This window comes from Molothrus ater, chromosome 3, assembly GCF_012460135.2.
Source record: "Molothrus ater isolate BHLD 08-10-18 breed brown headed cowbird chromosome 3, BPBGC_Mater_1.1, whole genome shotgun sequence".
Taxonomy (NCBI): domain Eukaryota; kingdom Metazoa; phylum Chordata; class Aves; order Passeriformes; family Icteridae; genus Molothrus; species Molothrus ater.
Window position 1 is genome coordinate 5,885,126 of NC_050480.2, and position 18,370 is coordinate 5,903,495.

Genomic DNA, 18,370 nt, shown 5'->3' on the forward strand with positions numbered 1-18,370 from the left:
GAGCCTTTTAGCGCCAGAGCCCGCACGGGGGTGGGATGGAAGTCACTGCCCTGACGCCATCAGTTCCGTCAGTCGCTCCGGTGCCACCCCAGCCCCTCGGCCACCGCAGTCCCCCGTGGCCCTCCCGGTGCCCCTCGGCCCGCCCCGGCAGCGTTGCCGGCCCCGCCTCGCCGCGGGCGGAGGAGGCGCAGGCGCGGCGGCCCCGGCCCTGCCCCAGCCCGGCTGCGGCGGAGGCAGCGGCGGAGCGGGCGGGGCGGCGGCGGCGGCAGCGGCGGGATGGCGGCGCCGCTGAGCGACGGGGACCGTCGGAAGCAGATCAGCGTGCGGGGCATCGCGGGGCTGGGGGACGTGGCCGAGGTGCGCAAGAGCTTCAATCGCCACCTCCACTTCACCCTCGTCAAGGACCGCAACGTCGCCACCCCCCGCGACTACTACTTCGCGCTGGCCCACACGGTGCGCGACCACCTGGTGGGGCGCTGGATCCGCACCCAGCAGCACTACTACGAGCGGGACCCCAAGGTGAGCCCCGGCGGGACGAGGGACGGGGGCTGGGTGGCTGTGCCTTCACCAAGGGTGTTTCCGTGTCTACCTGCCAGGTGTCACTGTGGGTGTGACCCCTGGGACTTGTCCCTTGCGTGCACCTGGCTGTGGGGCGCCTTGCCATGGCCGTGCCCTTCATACATCCCGCAGTGATTTCTTCCCTGCGGGCATCGTGACACCTGTATCCCTCACACACACCCCGCTGTTGCTGTGTCCCCGTGGCCGTGTCCCTTGTACACACCTCAGCATGGCTGTGTCCCCATGAGCCTTGCCTCATCTGTGTCCCTCACGCACATCTTGCCATGCCTGTGTCCCCACAGACATCACCACAGCCATGTCCCTTGTGCAGTTTGCCTGTGACTGTGTCTCCACAAACTCTTCTGCAGTCCTGTTTCACTGAACCCTGCTGCATCACTGTCCCCCCTCAGACACCCCCATAACTGTGTCCCCCTGCACCTTGTCACAGCCATGTCCCCTGTGGTCCCACTCTGAGCAGGTCCTTGCATGGGCCTTGCTGCTGCCAGCTCCTCTGCATGCTCCACCACGGTCACGTCCTGCACTCACACTGCTGCGGTGGTGTCCCTGTGGGCATCATTCACCTCCATGGCTCAGCACAGCTGTCTCCTGACTTCACTCCTGCAGAGCATGCAGGCAGCTCAGCTTTGAGGCTGGAGAGGAGTTTCTTGCCTTGTGAAAACCAGATAAGCTCTCCCAGGTCACCAAACCCAGGGGTTCCTCATCACTTGCCAAGTCAGAACAGTGATGCTGGAGGTATTGGGGGGTGCAAGACATAATTCAGACTTAATCCTTTTGAATTAAGACCCAATCCAGGACTTGACTGGAGAGCCACAGAGAGCAGGTGTGTACAGAGAAAGACAGATATCCTCCCAGGGTGCAGGCAGGCAGCCACCTCCCTGAGTCAGCTCTTTTCCCAAGATGATGAATATTGCCTTGACACAAGAAACAAAGTGCACTTTCACGACAGAATGGCTGCATGTGCACTGAGAGTTACACTGGTGCATGGGACTCTCCCTTTTTTCCCAACTCACACAAATGTGCCCTGATCTGTATTGCAGCACCAGCAGAAGGGGTTGCACAGATCCCATAAAGGCTCAGAGGAGCCTGGAGTGAGTTTGCTTACTGTCCTCTACACTTAGATTTTCATTAGAGATGGGAGACTGAAAGGAGCAGATCATTTGTGTGCGATGATTCCTGTCTTTCTGATGAGCCCCAGGGAACAGACTGACCCTTTCAGACTCCCAGCAGAGGTGGCAGAGTGGGGAATGCTGCTGCTTAGCAGGAAAAGTTCCACACTACAGTGGGAAGAGATTCAAAGGAAAGCACAGTTTGAAGTCAGGTAATTGCTCCATTAAGAATTCTGGTTTATTTATAAAAATATCCATAGGGATGAATCTGAGTGAGGGCAAAAGTTTGCACAGCCTGCTTCTCATCCCACAAAGAGGCTTTCGTTAGCATTTGCAGCACAGACACGGCTCCTCTCAAACTTGGAAGGTCACTGCACAGTTGTGCCAGGAATCCTGCCACCTCTGGGACAATTTACTTGTTCAACAGGGTGAAACGGGAGTGAAACTCAGTGTGGGGTGAGCAGGAGGACCCATGAGATGGGAGTGCTGGAAAATTACTCACAGGAAGGTGCTGGCCCTCAGCCCAGCCAGCCTGCAGGGGCAGGGGGCTTGCTCTGGCTTTTGGGAGACTGGATCAGCTCAGCCTAGGAAAACTTTAAAAGCCCAGCGTAAACATCACCTCAGCTGAGCCTGACAGTGTATAAATATATCATTCAGCATCCTAGATAATAGTTGCCCTGAGTTAATTAGGGAAACACTTAACAGGCAGCGAGATTTTTCTATAGAAGGCTGTTGGCAGGGAGATGCGTGGTGGAGGCTTGGCCGGCGTCCCGCATGAAATTCTTCTGACAAACAACTCTGGTGCGTGGTGTTCAGGAGCAGGCGCCAGAAGCCAGTCTGGGAAGACATCCCTGCTCTGGAAAATGCTTGGGTCTGCTCTTGATTTGAAGCAGCTTCAGTGAAAGCAAAGTGCTGTGCTGTGTGTAAGCGTCTCGCTTTGCCTCCTCCCCAGCGCATTTACTACCTGTCCCTGGAGTTCTACATGGGCCGCACTCTGCAGAACACCATGGTGAACCTGGGCCTGCAGAATGCTTGTGATGAAGCCATTTACCAGGTAAAGTCTTGGGGATACCAGGGTCGCCCTGAAGCTAAACTTCTCCACACAGATGGCTGAGTATCTTTATTTCTCAAGGCTTCGCCTGAGAAGGTTGTTATTTGGACTACACAAAATGGAACTTGGCTCTTTCTTAGTGTTTTTCATTCTCTAGAGAAGACAATAGGGAGGCCTTGGGGTTCCTTGGAGTTGGAGTACATTTTTCCAAACCACCCTGTAGTGAATGGGAGAACCCAAAAGTGTGTACTGAAAACAACACCCAGTATCCTAAATGACATGAGAGTCACAGGCTGCAAAGAGCTTTCCATTAGTGGGAGAGATGATGGTTTATCACAGGAGATATAGTCTAATGGGAGAGACTGGGACTCGAGCAGCAAAACACCAAATTGCAGTTCATACATTGAGGTACACAAGGCATAGCAGCCATGCTGGCAGGTAGAAGTTAATTGGTGGGAAAGGAGAAAGGAGGGAAATAATTTGCTGGAAATAAAATGTCCTCAGATGATTTCCATCTTGAAAAAAACATAGCTGGGTATCACCAAGGCAATCACTAATGTGAGGCCATTGTTACTTACTTATATGGTTATTTGCAGGCACCTCTGCAACAGCACAAGTGACCTTTTCTGACAGAATGAGGTTTTTGGCTTTCTCACCCAAACCCTTTATTTCTCCCAGCTTCCCCTCTGCCCTACCAGATTGATCCATGGTTCTCTTTGTAGCAGAAGTTGTGCACTTCACTGTCTCTCTACGTGAGGTGCTACAGTTGCTGCTGAAACATCCTGCCATGCACTTTCCCTGCCAAGAGATTGGAAGGGATTTCCAGGGAGGCACCTGTTTCCTCTCTGAGGTATTGTGCCTCAGAGAGCAGGCTGGCTTTTTTCAGGAACATCCTCTAAGTTCCTTTGCAAGACATTTTCCAAGTGCAGATTTGGCCCGACAGGCCAAGGCTTCCCTTGCTGTAGCCTCCAGCCTGTGGAGCTCATCATGGCCTGTGGCCAGGTTGCTTCGAAGGTCTCACATCCAGCATGGCTCTGTCACTTAGAGAATTTGTCTCAGTGTTTGTGTCCCCATCACTCTGCGCATGAGGCTTTCCCATCTTGTGGTTGCAGACCGTTGAAGTGCTGGGAAAACAATTTGGGGAGCAGCTGCATTGACTTGACACCGTGCTGTCCCCCGTGGCACCGGGGTGAGCTGCTGCTGCCCCCTGAGAGTCTGCACCCCTGGCCTCCTGGAGAGTCCTTGCTGCTGGCAGCCTTAGCCTGCCTCTGGCAGGGGCCCCCAGACCATGGAACAAATGGCTCAAGAGATGCAGGCAACCACTTCCAGCCACAGACTGCAGCCAAGGAGCTCGGTGGCAGGCTGGGCAGGATGTGGGAAGCACAGAGAGTGATGGTGAATGCTGCAGTCACTGCTGCCAGCCTGGCCATGCCCTTCCTCAAGGACTCAGTGCACAAGCAGAGGGATGACCTCCCCTGCCCAGGCAGGACTCGGGGGTCCCTTGCACACTGGCTTGATCATTCCCCCCATATTGTCTCCAATGCCAGGTTTGGTCAAAGGGCATCCTCACCTGAGGGGCTGCTAGGGCATGAGAGTTTTGTCTGAATTCTCTAAGGAAACCTTCTTCATGGGAAAGCAACATCTGGTGATGGGCTAAATTGTTTTGCAATCAATTGGGCTGCCCAAGGACTAGGTGCTGGTGAGATGCTTTGTGGGGAGGGAATCAGAGACCTTGTGGGTTTAATTTCCTTCAGTGTGGGTGGTTTTGGGATGTGTTTGTGCTCCTTGGAGAGCAGCTCAGGACATGGGGTTTGTTTGGTGACGTGTTCTGCTGTGGTTTTCTCCAATAGCTGGGTTTGGACTTGGAGGAGCTGGAAGAAATTGAAGAAGATGCTGGCCTGGGAAATGGAGGCCTGGGCCGCCTGGCAGGTAATACAGGGGGAGGGGAGTTCCCTCCTCATGCAGAGTGCACGGGGACCAAGGGTGGTGTGGCTGTCACACCCTCACCACTGGCATCTGCTAGTGGGACCCTCCTGCCTGCTCCTGGCTGGCCAGAAACACCTCCTCCCCAGGGAGAGCAGCCCAGAGCTGTAGGTGTATGTTCTGCAGTGCAGCAGGCAGGGCTGTGGCTGGAAGAGGCTGTCTGGAGCCTTTCTCCTCACCTCCCTGTGAAACCTCTCACTTCTCAGAGGCACTCAACAGCTCTCACACAGGCAGATTGCTGGCTGCTATTTTAGTCTGCCTGTCCTGTGGGACAGCTGGAGATGAGAGCTCCCCAGTACAGAGTAAATGCTGGGGCTGATCTTTACCAGAACTGCCTGGATTGAGGGCTGGAAAGGCTTCCTTTGGAAGCAATGATAGTTAAGGAGCTGGTGGTGCAGCAGGTTGGGGTCAGAAGCTCTGCTTTACTGGGCAGACAGGCTTAGAGCAAGGCAAGTTTAGAAGAGCTCTCACTGCAACAAAGCTGGATTTGGGGTTTTGGTGATCTGTCCTTGTCACCAGCAATTTTGGGTATTTCTGGTTGCTCAGCAGGACATGCATAGACTCCTGCTGCAGACTGCCTCCTTGTCTCCCTTTTGCACATGGGTTTCCTCTGAGTAATAAACATTTCCAGCAGCACTGTTGTGGCAGCTCCTCATCTCCATGCACAGCAGTCTGTAGCACGTGCAGCAAGCAAGGAGTGAGGTTCCTTGCAGAGTGCCCATGCTCTGCTCCTACAGCCTGTTTCCTTCACCCTTTCAGCCTGTTTCCTTCACCCTTTCAGCCTGTTTCCTGGACTCCATGGCCACACTGGGGCTGGCAGCGTACGGTTACGGCATCCGCTACGAGTTTGGGATCTTCAACCAGAAGATTGTCGATGGCTGGCAGGTACTTGGAAAACTCAGGTCCCTCTTTCTCCCTCTCTTTCATGCTGTGGACAAGGCCTGGATGTAAAAGGCACTGCAGTGCCTTGAGCTGATCTTAAACTGGGCATTTGAGTCCATCACTGGGCAAGATGATATGGGAGTTGAGCCATAGGGTAAGGCTGAGACCAGAGGTTTGCCTGCCTGGGTCTCCACAGTGCAGCTGCAACAGCCCCAGAGACCCATCTAGACTGGCTGTGAGTCAGCAAAGCAGTCAGGCTAAGGATGGAGATGTGCCTAAGTACCTCAGGAAGGTGTCTGGCAAAGGATGTGTTTGATCAGTATGGAACATAGGCAAGTGTCTGGGGTGATTGCTGCTCCTGTGGGTTCCCTGGTCAGTGGCAGACAGGGATTAAACAGGAATTTTCCTGTAGCATTAGTGATCATACTATTTTCCAGTGAAAGTAGGCTAAAAAAACTGCCTCAGCTGGCAGTTTTCCTTAGTGTGTGTCTGGAAATGGTTTTCATTAGGAGACTCACCTTGCTTCGGGGTATAAAGTATCTTTTTCTCCTTAAAATACCACTCTGTAGGTCAGGGACCATGAGAGGTTTGAAAGTTGTTTTTTCCTGCTTCTCCACAAAGAAGCTGCAATGCCAGGCCCCATAAATGGTGAAAACAGGGAGGGGAAAGCTTCCCCTGTATTTGACTTCATGTTTCTTAAAAAAGACCAGGGGTGGTGGCATGCTGGGCTGTGGCCCTTCCCCCTGCCTTGCCCCTCCTTGTCCCACTATCTCCCCCTTCCTTTAAGTCCCTCCCCGCACAGCAGAGAAATGCATGGAGGCACAAAGCATCTCTGGATAACACCAGCCCGGGTGGCTCTGATGGATTCACTTTGCTCCCATTGCCACAGTTGTGAGCTGAGGGGAGAATCCCCCTCTGGCAGAGGGCAGAGCAGTTAACAAGGCCTGGCTTACCGGCTGTGGCTTGTGGCCAGGAACATCACCACTGGCTGCCACATCCCACATATTCCACAGCATCCACAGTCAAACTGGATGTGAAGGCTTGGAGACAGACCAAGAGCAGGGGTCTGTGCAGTTTGCATGGCTTAAACCTTAACAAAGATCTCTAGAGGCTGATTTATTTATACCAGCTGGGATGCATCGTCCAAGCTTTGGAAAGTCCGGTGTGAAAAACACCAATCACTTGTTTTTAAAATTTTAAAAGTTTAATAGTAATAAAATGGTTATAAGAATGGTAATACAATTAGAGTAATAACAATTTGGACAATTTGAATTAGGACAATATGAGACAATAGAAACAAAGAGTTATGGACAGTCCGGGTACCTTTTTCAGGGCAGCATTAGCCCAAAAAAGGACACATGTTAACAGAGGATTAACCCTTAAAAGCAGCAGCCTGTTGCATATTCATACACTTCATCCATGATGCATAAATTCTATTCAAATACAGGATTCTGTCTGGTCATCATCAACTTCTTCCTCCGAATCCTGACAGCGCCTTTGAGGCAGGAAGAAGTTGGTTTCTCCTGATAATGTAGCAATAAATTCTTTTTCTCTGAAAGATTCAGGTGTCCTGTGGCTGCTATCTCGCTGCAAGTCCTCTCTTTAAAAAAAGTATCCTACATAGCATAGTTTCTATTTTAACATTTTGTATAACCTAAAACTATATTTAACACACTACTTAAGAGAATTAATACAGCATTACTTTCTAACACAACACATATCATATTCATTTGAATATTTGCGAAAAGCCAATCATCAAATACATGCATTTTTCACACCCGGCTATCCTCTAGAGGCCTCTGCACATCCATTTTTAAAGGCAGCTTGCTGAAGCTTTGCTTTTAAACCGGTCTCCCAGTGAAGAGCCGCGTTCAGCCTTCTCCCGGAGCCACAAGCTCTCCTTGATCCCGTGTGCCCCTTGCAGGTGGAGGAGGCGGACGACTGGCTGCGCTACGGGAACCCCTGGGAGAAGGCCCGCCCCGAGTACATGCTCCCGGTGCACTTCTACGGCCGCGTGGAGCACACTGCCGAGGGCGTGAAGTGGATCGACACCCAGGTACCACCGTCAGTCTCCCCCTGCTGGGCTGGGGAAGGCCGGACAGGGTAACGCTGGGGCTGCCTGAGGTCTTCAGGCTCTGCTTCTCTCCCGGACTAGCCAAACTTCAGTTTACAAAGGTGACTTCGTAGCCTATGGGGTTTGAGGAGATAAAAGCTTTTGTTGAATTGTTGCAGCAGGATTTGAGAAAAAAGAGAGATCTGTTGATCTCCAGGGCAAAGCTGCACAGTCTTACATGGATTTATGTTGGAGGAGAGTTGTAGGCTCCTTCCATGCTGCTGGCCATTCACAGTGTGGATTTTCAGCTGGTTCTGATGCTGCTGCTGTGCAGAGGCATGGAGCAACGCCGTGGGTGTTTAACTCTTGTTGTGAGAGCAAGTTCCTTTTTCCCAGAGCAGCCCAATGGGCAGGGTGCTGTCAGGGGAGGATGGAGGTGTGGATTCCAGTCTCCAGGATGCCTGGAGGCCTTGTTTTGTGGCATCATGGAGCACCACCACTCCTTCAGCCTGTCCCACAGCTGAGGAGGTAATGCTGTACTTCAGGAGCTCATGCTTGTTCAGGCTACTGCATCATGGAGGTGCATTCCCATTTTGCTGCTATCAAAGACACAGGTGAATCTAAAATGCTTCAGCCTCTCCTCTGTAAGCACTGCTCAGGCTGGAGGAAGGAAGGACAATTAATTTCTCTGTGATTCAGGGAGATGACCTAGCCTTGTTCCCATAATGTTCAGCGGTCTCTCAGCCTGATGAACCAGCTCAGTTAATCCGAGGAGCTCACAGCCACAGAGCTCAGCCATTCTCTTCAGCACCAAGAGCTGAAGCTGTTACAGAATCACCGGGGCCTGCTCAGAGGAGAAATAAACCATTTTGTCTCTGGTTGTCAGAGGCTATGAAGTGACCCAGGTCATTGCCACGTTAACAGTGCAGGGGTTCAACACCACATCCCCAGCACAGTGAACCTCTTGGGAGCACTGTGCCAGAGCTCTCTGGCCCCCAAGTGCAGCAGGCATCCATCTGGGGACCAAGTGCCATTGCAGTTCAACATGTCTCTCTTCTGATCCTGCTGGTAGTCTGGGATTTCAGGGATCCCAAACACTGCTTCCTACAAGGAGGTGACTTTTCAGATAGTGCTGCTAAAGGAACAAGTTGGAAAGGTTCAAAAAAGCCAAAGATGCAGTCTCCAAATATAGCATGGCTGAGTTCATGTGATGTGTGCCCCAGTCCCTGGGCAGGCTCCCTGCCTGCTTCCATGTTCGGAGCTGGTAACAGCAGCTTGGAGAGCCTGAGCTCTTGCTGGCTGTCCCCAGAGGGGAGCTGCTGCCCATGCCAGCACAAAGAGGCTGTTGTTCATGACCCACATGCTGATCTGCCCAGGTTTTCCCTGCTGTGTGAACTGGGAGGTCCAGGGTTACTCCCTGTAGCCTCCTGAGGCTTAAGCATCATCTGCAAACTGCACAAGGAGTTTCACACTCATGTTCAGTTCAGGTGCTGGAGATCTCAGTGGAGTTATCCAGGCAGGTTCAACAAACCCTGAATATTGGGTGGATGGCTCTGGAAATAGTGCTGCAGTTGTAGGGTTTGGTCCTGGCAGGTTGCAGAAGGCTAATGGGCAGGATTCAGGCTGTGGAGTTAATCCCAGATGGAAACGCAAAAGTCCAACCTGCCCTGGCTTTTTCCCAGCACAGACAGAATCCCAGTGGGCAGCTGAGGGTGCTTTCAGTGCTCTGATAAGTACTCCAGTTAATACAGGAAGGTCAGCAGGTTTCCTGCAAGTCTCTTTTGCATGTCATTGATGGGGTTGAAAGTCAAGTTGGTCAGTAAAGCTCCAGACCAGCTCTGGTTCTCCTGTGAATGCTTCCCATTAGGTGGTGGAAGTGCCCATGATAGCAGGGAAGTCTGTGAAGCTCAGCAGATGTATTTTAGTGAGGTGAGATTCCTTCCACAGCCAGGACTTGTCTTTCTCCTCTGGATTCTTCTTGCAGAGGTTTCAGCCACTGTCCCACATTCTCCAGGTCACTGTGCTGTAACCAGGGGGGGACACTGTCCTTTTCAGGTTGTTCTTACTGTCCTTTTCAGGTTGTCCTTGCCATGCCTTACGACACCCCAGTGCCTGGATACAAGAACAACACTGTGAACACCATGAGACTCTGGTCTGCCAAGGCTCCAAACGACTTCAACCTCCAGGAGTGTAAGTGCTGTCCCTCCACTGCCTCTCCTCTGGCCAGGCTGGGACACATCTGTCCCTTTGTGCATGGCACCTGCATGGTGCAGCACTTCACATCTGCCCTGCTTTGTGTTTATTTCATAGCTATCTCCAAACCACAGCACTGTGTGCACATCCATGGCTCACACTACTCCCCAGCTGCTTCCAGAGCCCTCATACACCAGGATACCCACCCATCTCCTCCTGTCACTCTAGTGCCTTTCACACACGTACATTCCCATCCTGTTCCATTAGTACCAGCCTGAATATTCCTGTTACAAAACCTCTCTGCAAGAGAAGAGGGAAAAGTGTGGTGTCAGGGATCTGCCTGAATCTCTACAGCTGCTGCAGTGCTGTGTGTGTTTCTCTCCCTGCAGTCAACATGGGTGACTACATCGAGGCTGTGTTGGACAGAAACCTGGCAGAAAACATATCCAGAGTCTTGTACCCGAATGATAACGTGAGTGACTTGCTTGCCTCTTTCCCTGTTGCTCAGAATCTTCCTTCCTGCAGTTGTATCTCCTTGTTTGCCAACACTGGAAGGTCATGGCCATCTGATGCTAATTCTGCTTTAATACAGAATAGGTTGTCCCTATAATTCCCAGTGAACTGGAATGGCTCTGCTGGCTCCAGAGGGTCTTTGCTGTCTGATTAGCAGCTGAGAGTCTGGCCCATATGGCTACACCTGTCTGGTGTAGCTGCTCTGTTCCATACTGTATGGAGAGGAAGACATTACTCCTTCAACTTCAAGGCAGCTGCCAGTTTACACAGTGGGGACTCATTTCCATCCCCAGTTCAAGGGATTTCTCACTGCAAGCGCTGTCCCAGGCCAAGCACTCAATGGGCTCTGGGTCCAAAAGGGAAGAGCCCTCATATCTAGTCATGGATTGGCATCTGTTCTGGAAAAGCAAATCCCCTGCACTTTGCCCCACACCCTGTCAAACCTGCTGGTGTTTTAAAATAGACCAGCAGAAAGCACGGTGTGTGTGAGGCAGCTGCTGTGTCCAGAGACACTCCTGGCTATTGCAGAAAGCCCAAAATCCTTTGCCAAAAAACCCTGCAAAGGATTTTGCCACGAGGGAGGGATCTGTGCTGGCTCTGTAGGAGTAGCATGGATGGGGCAGGCTCTCTCTCTCAGTTGCTCTCTCTGGAAGCAGCTGTTTGGGATGCCAAGCCCCTTTGTGAGTCCCTACAGCTGCTGTCCACATCAGAGGCAGATGAGAAACACCCACATTTGCCCTGGTGAGGAGCCAAACGTGTGACGCCTGTTGGGAAGCCCCTCGGGGTGGAGAGGAGCATCTCCAGGGCTTTGGCTGCCAGGTGGGGATGGCAGCTGCAGCTCTGGTGGATGTGGTGCCCCCTCTTGCAGTTCTTTGAAGGCAAGGAGCTGCGGCTGAAGCAGGAGTACTTCGTGGTGGCTGCCACCCTCCAGGACATCATCCGCCGCTTCAAGTCCTCCAAGTTTGGCTGCCGAGACCCTGTGAGAACATGCTTTGAAACCTTCCCAGACAAGGTGAGTCTGTGGGCAGAGGCACTGGGGAAATTTCAGCCAGACCTGCCTCTCTCGAGGGAGAGCAGGACGCTCAGGACTAAACGGGGGCATTTATACAAACACCCTGGCAATTTGGGTTGTAAAACAGATGATCTCCAGGCCTGTTTTCCCAGGGAAAAAAAATGCAATTTGGAGCAAAACTTGTGAAGTTTGAATAGCTCCATTACTGAGAGGTCTGTCTGTTTCTGGGTTGTGAGTCATGAGAAGAGCCTTGGGGCTGACCCTTAGCCAACCCATGCATGCAGGGCACTGTCAGAGTCCTGTCACTGCCAGAACTGAGACCAGCAAGTCTGTGTTGCAGGTGGCTATTCAGCTAAATGACACCCACCCTGCCCTGTCCATACCAGAGCTCATGAGAATCCTGGTGGATGTGGAGAAGGTGGACTGGGACAAGGTGAGCAGAGCTGGGAGGACCGTGCTGCACCTCACAGGGGAAGGACCTGTGGGATTTCCTTTTCCTGCCTGGCCTGGGTGCACGTGCACTAAGCTGCTGTCTGTAACGCAGGCCTGGGAGATCACAAAAAGGACCTGTGCCTACACCAACCACACCGTGCTGCCCGAAGCCCTGGAGCGCTGGCCGGTCTCCATGTTTGAGAAGCTGCTGCCGCGGCACCTGGAGATCATTTACGCCCTCAACCAAATGCACCTGGATGTAAGGGACCGGCGCCAGGCTGCGGGGACTCTGGGGACCTTGGCGTGACCACCTTTAGGATGGGAGTGCTCCCAGGTGCTGTGGCTGTGTCACCCACGTCCCTCTCCCTGCCTGCAGCGCGTGGCAGCTCTGTACCCGGGGGACATCGACCGGCTGCGGAGGATGTCGGTGATCGAGGAGGGGGACTGCAAGAGGATCAACATGGCTCATCTCTGCGTCATCGGCTCCCACGCCGTCAACGGCGTGGCCCGCATCCACTCCGACATCGTGAAGAACTCGGTGTGAGTTGGGACACAGCCAGCAGCGCACCCCCTCCCCTCACTGGGCTTTGCCTGCCAGCTGGGAAGGGTTAGCTGGGGCAGCTGGGTGTCCCAGCTCTGCTTTAGTTGCCTCGCTGGGGAGACTCTCTCCCTTTGGAGCTGGTGAAACTCTTGGCAGTACAGCTGAGGAAGCAAAGAGTGATACAGCCTGCCCTAAGTCAGGAGCACACACTGGGGGGGGCTCAGCTGTAGCTCGGGTGGTGGTGGGTGGCTCAGAGCTCCGTGGTGTTCCAGGTTCAAGGATTTCTATGAGCTGGAGCCAGAAAAGTTTCAGAACAAGACCAATGGGATCACACCGAGGCGCTGGCTCCTGCTGTGCAACCCAGGATTGGCTGACATTATTGCTGAGGTGAGTGGTGATCGTGTGAAGTGAGGAGCTGAGTGTGATCCCTTTGGTCACCTCTTCCTGTGGTCTGGTCAGCCCTGAAGGTGACTGTGGTGGTCCCAGGAGAGGGAAGAGATGAGAATCTTGACTCCATGTTTCAGAAGGCTGATTTATTATTTTATGATATATATTATATTAAAGAAAATTATATACTAAAACTATACTAGAGAATAGAAGAAAGGATTTCATCAGAGGGCTTGAAGGGAATAGAAAGGAATGATAATAAAATCTTGTGACTGCTCACAGCCTCAACACAGGTGGTTGTCATTGGTCATCAAATAAAAAACAGCTCACATGGACCAATCAAAGATGCACCTGTTGCATTCCACAGCAGCAGATAATTTGTTTTTCTTTTCCTCTGAGGCTTCTCAGCTTCTCAGGAGAAAAAGCCTAGCAGAAGTATTTTTCAGAAAATATGTCCATGACATGTGACACCTGGCAGCTCTGTGGGGACAGCCTGGGAGGACCATGCTGTGGCACGTGTAGGTGTGAGATTGGCTGGGCTCTAAAGATGATGATGAAGAGTTGGCCAAAAAAGCTGCAGAAATCTGGATCTGGTCCCTGCCCTCATGGGGACTGCACACAGGCACAACCATAGGGTGTCTGGACAAGTGTTCAGCTTCATAGGCACAAAGGAGTTCCTCTCATGGAGGCCCAGCTCCAGTTCTGTCCCTTGTATTTCCCAGGCCCTTTAGGGCAGGTTTTTACATCACACTGCAACATGCCATGACTGAATATCATCCTGTAGCTAAATGAATCTTCATGTCCTGCCCATTGGTTTCTCCAGCTGCCAGGAGGCCATGGCACATGTGCACACATCTCCTTCTTCCCGCTAAAACTCCTTGAGAAAGGGGGGTTTGTCTGAATTTTTGCAAGTGCCCTGTTTCCATTGGGCTTCTTTGTGATGCAGAGAAATAATCTCATAATAAGAAACTGTGCCTCTTTTCCTATGTGCCCCTTTTCCAATGTGGCACACTGCCTCTTCCAGTTCCCAAGGGGACTGTGGCACCTCTGCTGGGAAAGGGCAGTTGTGGACTGGGTGAAGTGTCTCATGACATTGCTAATTTGTTGTTTTAGAAAATTGGGGAAGGCTTTATCACAGATCTGAGCCAGCTGAAGAAGCTACTGGAGTTCATCGATAATGAGACTTTTATCAGGGATGTGGCAAAAGTCAAGCAGGTAATGTGCACTGGGGGAGGAAGGCGAAAAGCACCATGCTGCCAGGAACATCCCAGCAGCAAATGCTCACTTCTGATGCAAGCCCTGGCAACTCATGCCTGTTCCTCAAATTTTTCTGCCAGGAGAACAAGCTGAAGTTTGCAGCCTACCTGGAGGAGCATTACAAGGTGAAGATCAACCCTATGTCCATGTTTGATGTCCAGGTGAAGCGAATCCATGAGTACAAGCGGCAGCTGCTGAACTGCCTGCACGCCATCACCCTCTACAACCGTAAGTCCCCCGGCCTCTCACTGCCAGGGCTTCTCTCCAGGAGGGAAGACAGAGTGGCTGAAGGCTCATACAGAGCTCTGGGGAAAAGCTCACAGCCCAAATCTCCAGCCCAGGTAACCTCCACACCTGTTCTACAGCTGTCGAGACTGACCTGGTGCAAGTTAAGGCCCCATTTCCCATTGTATACTTGGGGCCCCTGCGCATTCCCAAAGGGAGGCAAGTCATTGGAGCTCTGCATTGTTCTGGCTTGAGGAGTTCTCCAAGGATCTGAATCCCCAAGGATTCTGTGGCCTTCTTTTGCCCACCACAGCTCCAGCAGATGTCTGGTTGGGCGTCAGGGTCCTACAAGGTTGATGGGTCCTTGTGACATGGGCTGAGAACCCAGCCCGCCTCTGACCAGGCAGTAAACTCTGCCCAGCTTATCTTCAGTTCTGAAGATTTTTAATTTTTGGGGGTTTTTTAAAGATCAAATTTGAGCTTTCAAATTTGAAAAAATTTTGAAGAAAGATCCCTGCTCTTTCAGGCATCAGATGTAATCCATCCAAATCCTTTGTGCCCAGGACCATTATGATTGGAGGAAAGGTAACCTGCATTCCAGACTCCATGCATGCGTGGCTCGGGGGGTGGATGGGGAAGGTCCTGTCGCCTTTCTGTGGCTTTGCTGGGCCTGCTGTAGATTAGCCAGCAGCAGGGAACACCTCCATGAACTAACTGGACTGAGCAAGGCTCCATCACTATTACCCCATGGCTCAGGACTTCTCCTCCCAATAGGGTGTTTCTCCTAATTCATGGCTGGGAGAATTAGAATTGTTCAGGCTCTGGGGAGACTTTATTGTAGCCTTTAAGGGCTTGAAGTGGGCCTTTTAAGAAAGATGGGGGAAGATGTTTTAGCAGGACCTGTTGTGCTAGGACAAGGGATAGTGGTTTTAAATTGAAGAAGAGTTAATTTAGATTAGATCTAAGGTGGAAATTTTTTCAATCAGTGTGGTGACCCACTGGAACAGGTTGCCCTGAGGTGATACATGCTCCATCTCTGGAAACATTCAAGATAGGTTGGATGGGGCTGTCAGCAACCTGGTCTAGTTGAAGATGTCCCTGCTTATTGCAGAGGGGTTGGACTAGATATCTTTCAAAGGTCCTTTCCAACCCAAACCATGCTGTGATTCCATGTGAACAGCAGAAGTGAGGCTCAGACTCACTGCAGTGAGAACCCCACACTGTCATCTCTTACGCTCTCCCTTCCTTAAAAGCCTTCCCCATTTCTGGACTGCTCTTCTTCAGGCAGCCCCTGGCTACCACATGGCCAAGATGATCATCAAACTCATCACATCCATTGGTGAGGTCATCAACAACGACCCCTACGTGGGGGACAAGCTCAAGGTCATCTTCCTGGAGAACTACCGGGTGTCCTTGGCTGAGAAGGGTATGTCTAATCTTCTCAGAGTTGTGCTCTTTGGGCTGAGGGCGAGGTCAGAAGGGCCAGTCCTGGTTGTGGGGAGCTGCAATGTGCCAAGGATTAACTCCCACTTCTCTTGCACCTGGCAGTGATCCCAGCAGCGGATCTCTCCCAGCAGATCTCCACAGCTGGCACGGAGGCCTCGGGTACTGGCAACATGAAGTTCATGGTGAACGGGGCCCTCACCATTGGTACCATGGACGGGGCCAACGTGGAGATGGCTGAGGAGGCGGGTGAAGAAAATCTCTTCATATTTGGCATGCGGGTGGAGGACGTGGAGGCCCTGGATCAGAAAGGGTTGGTGAACAGCCAGGGCTTGTCAGATGGAGATGCAGGGCTCAGCTCTGGTGGGAAGAGCCGTGTTCTCTGGGAGGGACACCTTCCTCTCTGGGCAGCTCTGGAGCAGGAAAAAGCAGGGGGCTAGAGGCAGTCTTTGCCTTGGCTGCAAGGATTCAGCAGTGTGACGTGACACGAAGTATCAGACATTGCTGCTGGTCTGAGCCACGAGCTCTGATGGGCACAGCCCTGGGAGCACGGCCCCTCACTCAGGAGCTGTCCCACATCCCTGCCTGCCCTCCCTGCCCCAGACACAAGGAGGAGCAGCAGCAGTGCCTGAGGCTGTCTCTGCTGGCACAGGTACAACGCCCGGGAGTACTACGAGCGCCTGCCCGAGCTGCGCCAGGCCATCGACCAGATCACCAGCGGCTTCTTCTCCCCTCGGGACCCCGGCTGCTTCAAGGATGTGGTGAACATGCTCATGTACCACGACAGGTGAGTCCTGGGAGCATCCCTGTGCAGGGGGGAGCACTGCCTGCTCATGGGAGGGAAGATGTCTGTCCTGCCTAGAAGGCAAACCCCAGCCGGACTCTGCTTTGGGTTTCAGGTTTAAGGTCTTTGCAGACTATGAGGCCTACATTAAGTGCCAAGGGCAAGTGGACCAGCTGTTCATGGTAAGATTTGCCCACTGCTGAGTGGGAGCACTGGGGGTAACTGGGATGAGTGTGCTCCAGTGGAGCCCTTCTCATGGACACCGCAGCATGTGGGTGCCCTGGGGCAGGGTGAGGCAGGTTTGGCTGCTTCAGCAGCCCCACACTATGGGGTTTTAAACTAGCCAGTGCCCTGCAAGCCAGGACAGAGCTGGGTGAGCAGCTGAGTACTGACACTGCCTCTCCTCTTCCCAGGATCCCCGTGAATGGACGAGGAAAGTGATCAGGAACATTGCGTGCTCGGGCAAGTTCTCCAGTGACAGAACCATCACGGAGTATGCCCGTGAGATCTGGGGGGTGGAGCCTTCTGCCACAGCAATCCCCCCGCCCAACCTGCCCCGAAACTGATGCAAGCACCAAGGGAAGGAAGGAGGGATATGCTCCCATTGCAGGAGGCCTCACCTGCATTTCACCACCAGTCAGATGGGCTCAGCTCTGCAGAAACAAGGCCTTTCCCTCAGAGGGATAGAAGGATGCTCTGAGGAGGAGCCCTGACCAAGGAACAAGAGCTGGAGGGCAGGAGAAAGGACCTTGTGTTTGCACCTACCTAGCCTGCATGTGCTGCATAGTGCTTTTAGTGAGATGACCATGGATAAGTCTTCCACAGCTGTGCTCCATGCTTAACAAGGGCTTTCCAAGTAAACCTTCCCCTGCACCTGTGTGCAAGTGCCTGGCCTCCTTGACCCTGCCCCACAAGTAGGATTAGCCAACACAGTGTGTCTTTCTCCTGCAGGGGTCTGCCAGGCCCAAAGCTGGGGGAGGGAGAGGCCAATCCCTGCCCATCTCCTTCCCCAGTATCACCTAAAGAAGAGGGGGCTGACTGTGAAAGCAGCTGGCCCCAGGGCAGGCACAAACACTGTGCCACAAGCAGGAGAGCCTGGGATCAGCCACTTCCTTGCCACAGAGCTTACTGTAGCCTCCTACCACACCTCTTCCCTAACTAAAGGCCCAGTAACCAAGCCACTCCAGGGATTTTTAGCCTCCATCTCTGCATAGGGAGGGCTGTACATGCCACTGCCAGCTGGGCAGCTGAGCCTGCTGGCTCTTGGCTCTGCAGATACAGCTGTGTGTGTGTGTGCTACTCGGGGTGAACATGGATCACATCCCTGGCACTCTTCCTTAGCAGGGTCATGCTGCTCCACATGTCCCTCCCAGTGCTGGGGTCACAGTTTAACACCCATAGTGCTGTATAGTGCACCAGTACTGCCCTGTTTGACACCAACTCATTAAAACAACCCAAACACCTGCTGGTTTGACTTTGGACTGACTTGTGACTACTCCATGCCTCTGGGTTCAGGCTGCAACAAGTTCAGGCCACAATGCCTGAACAATGCCAAGTTCAGGTCACAGCAATCACTGCTGTCCTTGCCCAGCTGTGGCTTTGTGGTTTGTAGTCCCTTGCAGCTGGGAGGGTGCTGGCCCCACCATGGGGGGATAACGTGCCCATGACAGCTGACTCTATGCACTGGGCTGGGGGTTAGTGTTGGGTTTGCCCTGCAAATGGCACACAGGGCTCCTGAACTAGAAGTCACACAAACAATTCCCATCTCCCCCATTCCCAGAGGAGAAGCATAGTCTCAGCCAAAATAGCATAGCTGCAGCCAAAAGAAAGGCACAGAGCCTCTGGGCTCGAGGTGAGTCGCTCCTCTAGAGCTGACAGCAGCCACAAAGATTTGCCCACTCCCAGCTGCAAGCTCACCTCCCACACACA

General features: G+C 52.7%; 1 protein-coding gene across 1 annotated transcript; it reads left to right on the forward strand.

The window, feature by feature from the left end:
- The first annotated feature begins 224 nt into the window (after positions 1–224).
- PYGB (glycogen phosphorylase B) lies at positions 225–17,915 on the forward strand. Its single transcript, XM_036380508.2, has 20 exons — positions 225–519; positions 2,638–2,739; positions 4,587–4,665; positions 5,501–5,604; positions 7,526–7,657; positions 9,733–9,844; positions 10,237–10,319; positions 11,229–11,372; positions 11,713–11,805; positions 11,917–12,063; positions 12,181–12,344; positions 12,618–12,732; positions 13,846–13,947; positions 14,070–14,217; positions 14,741–14,799; positions 15,499–15,640; positions 15,763–15,970; positions 16,310–16,444; positions 16,557–16,623; positions 16,855–17,915. The coding sequence occupies exons 1-20, from the start codon at positions 277–279 to the stop codon at positions 17,005–17,007; spliced, it is 2,532 nt and encodes an 843-aa protein (XP_036236401.1). The 5' UTR covers positions 225–276; the 3' UTR covers positions 17,008–17,915.
- Positions 17,916–18,370: the final 455 nt, after the last annotated feature.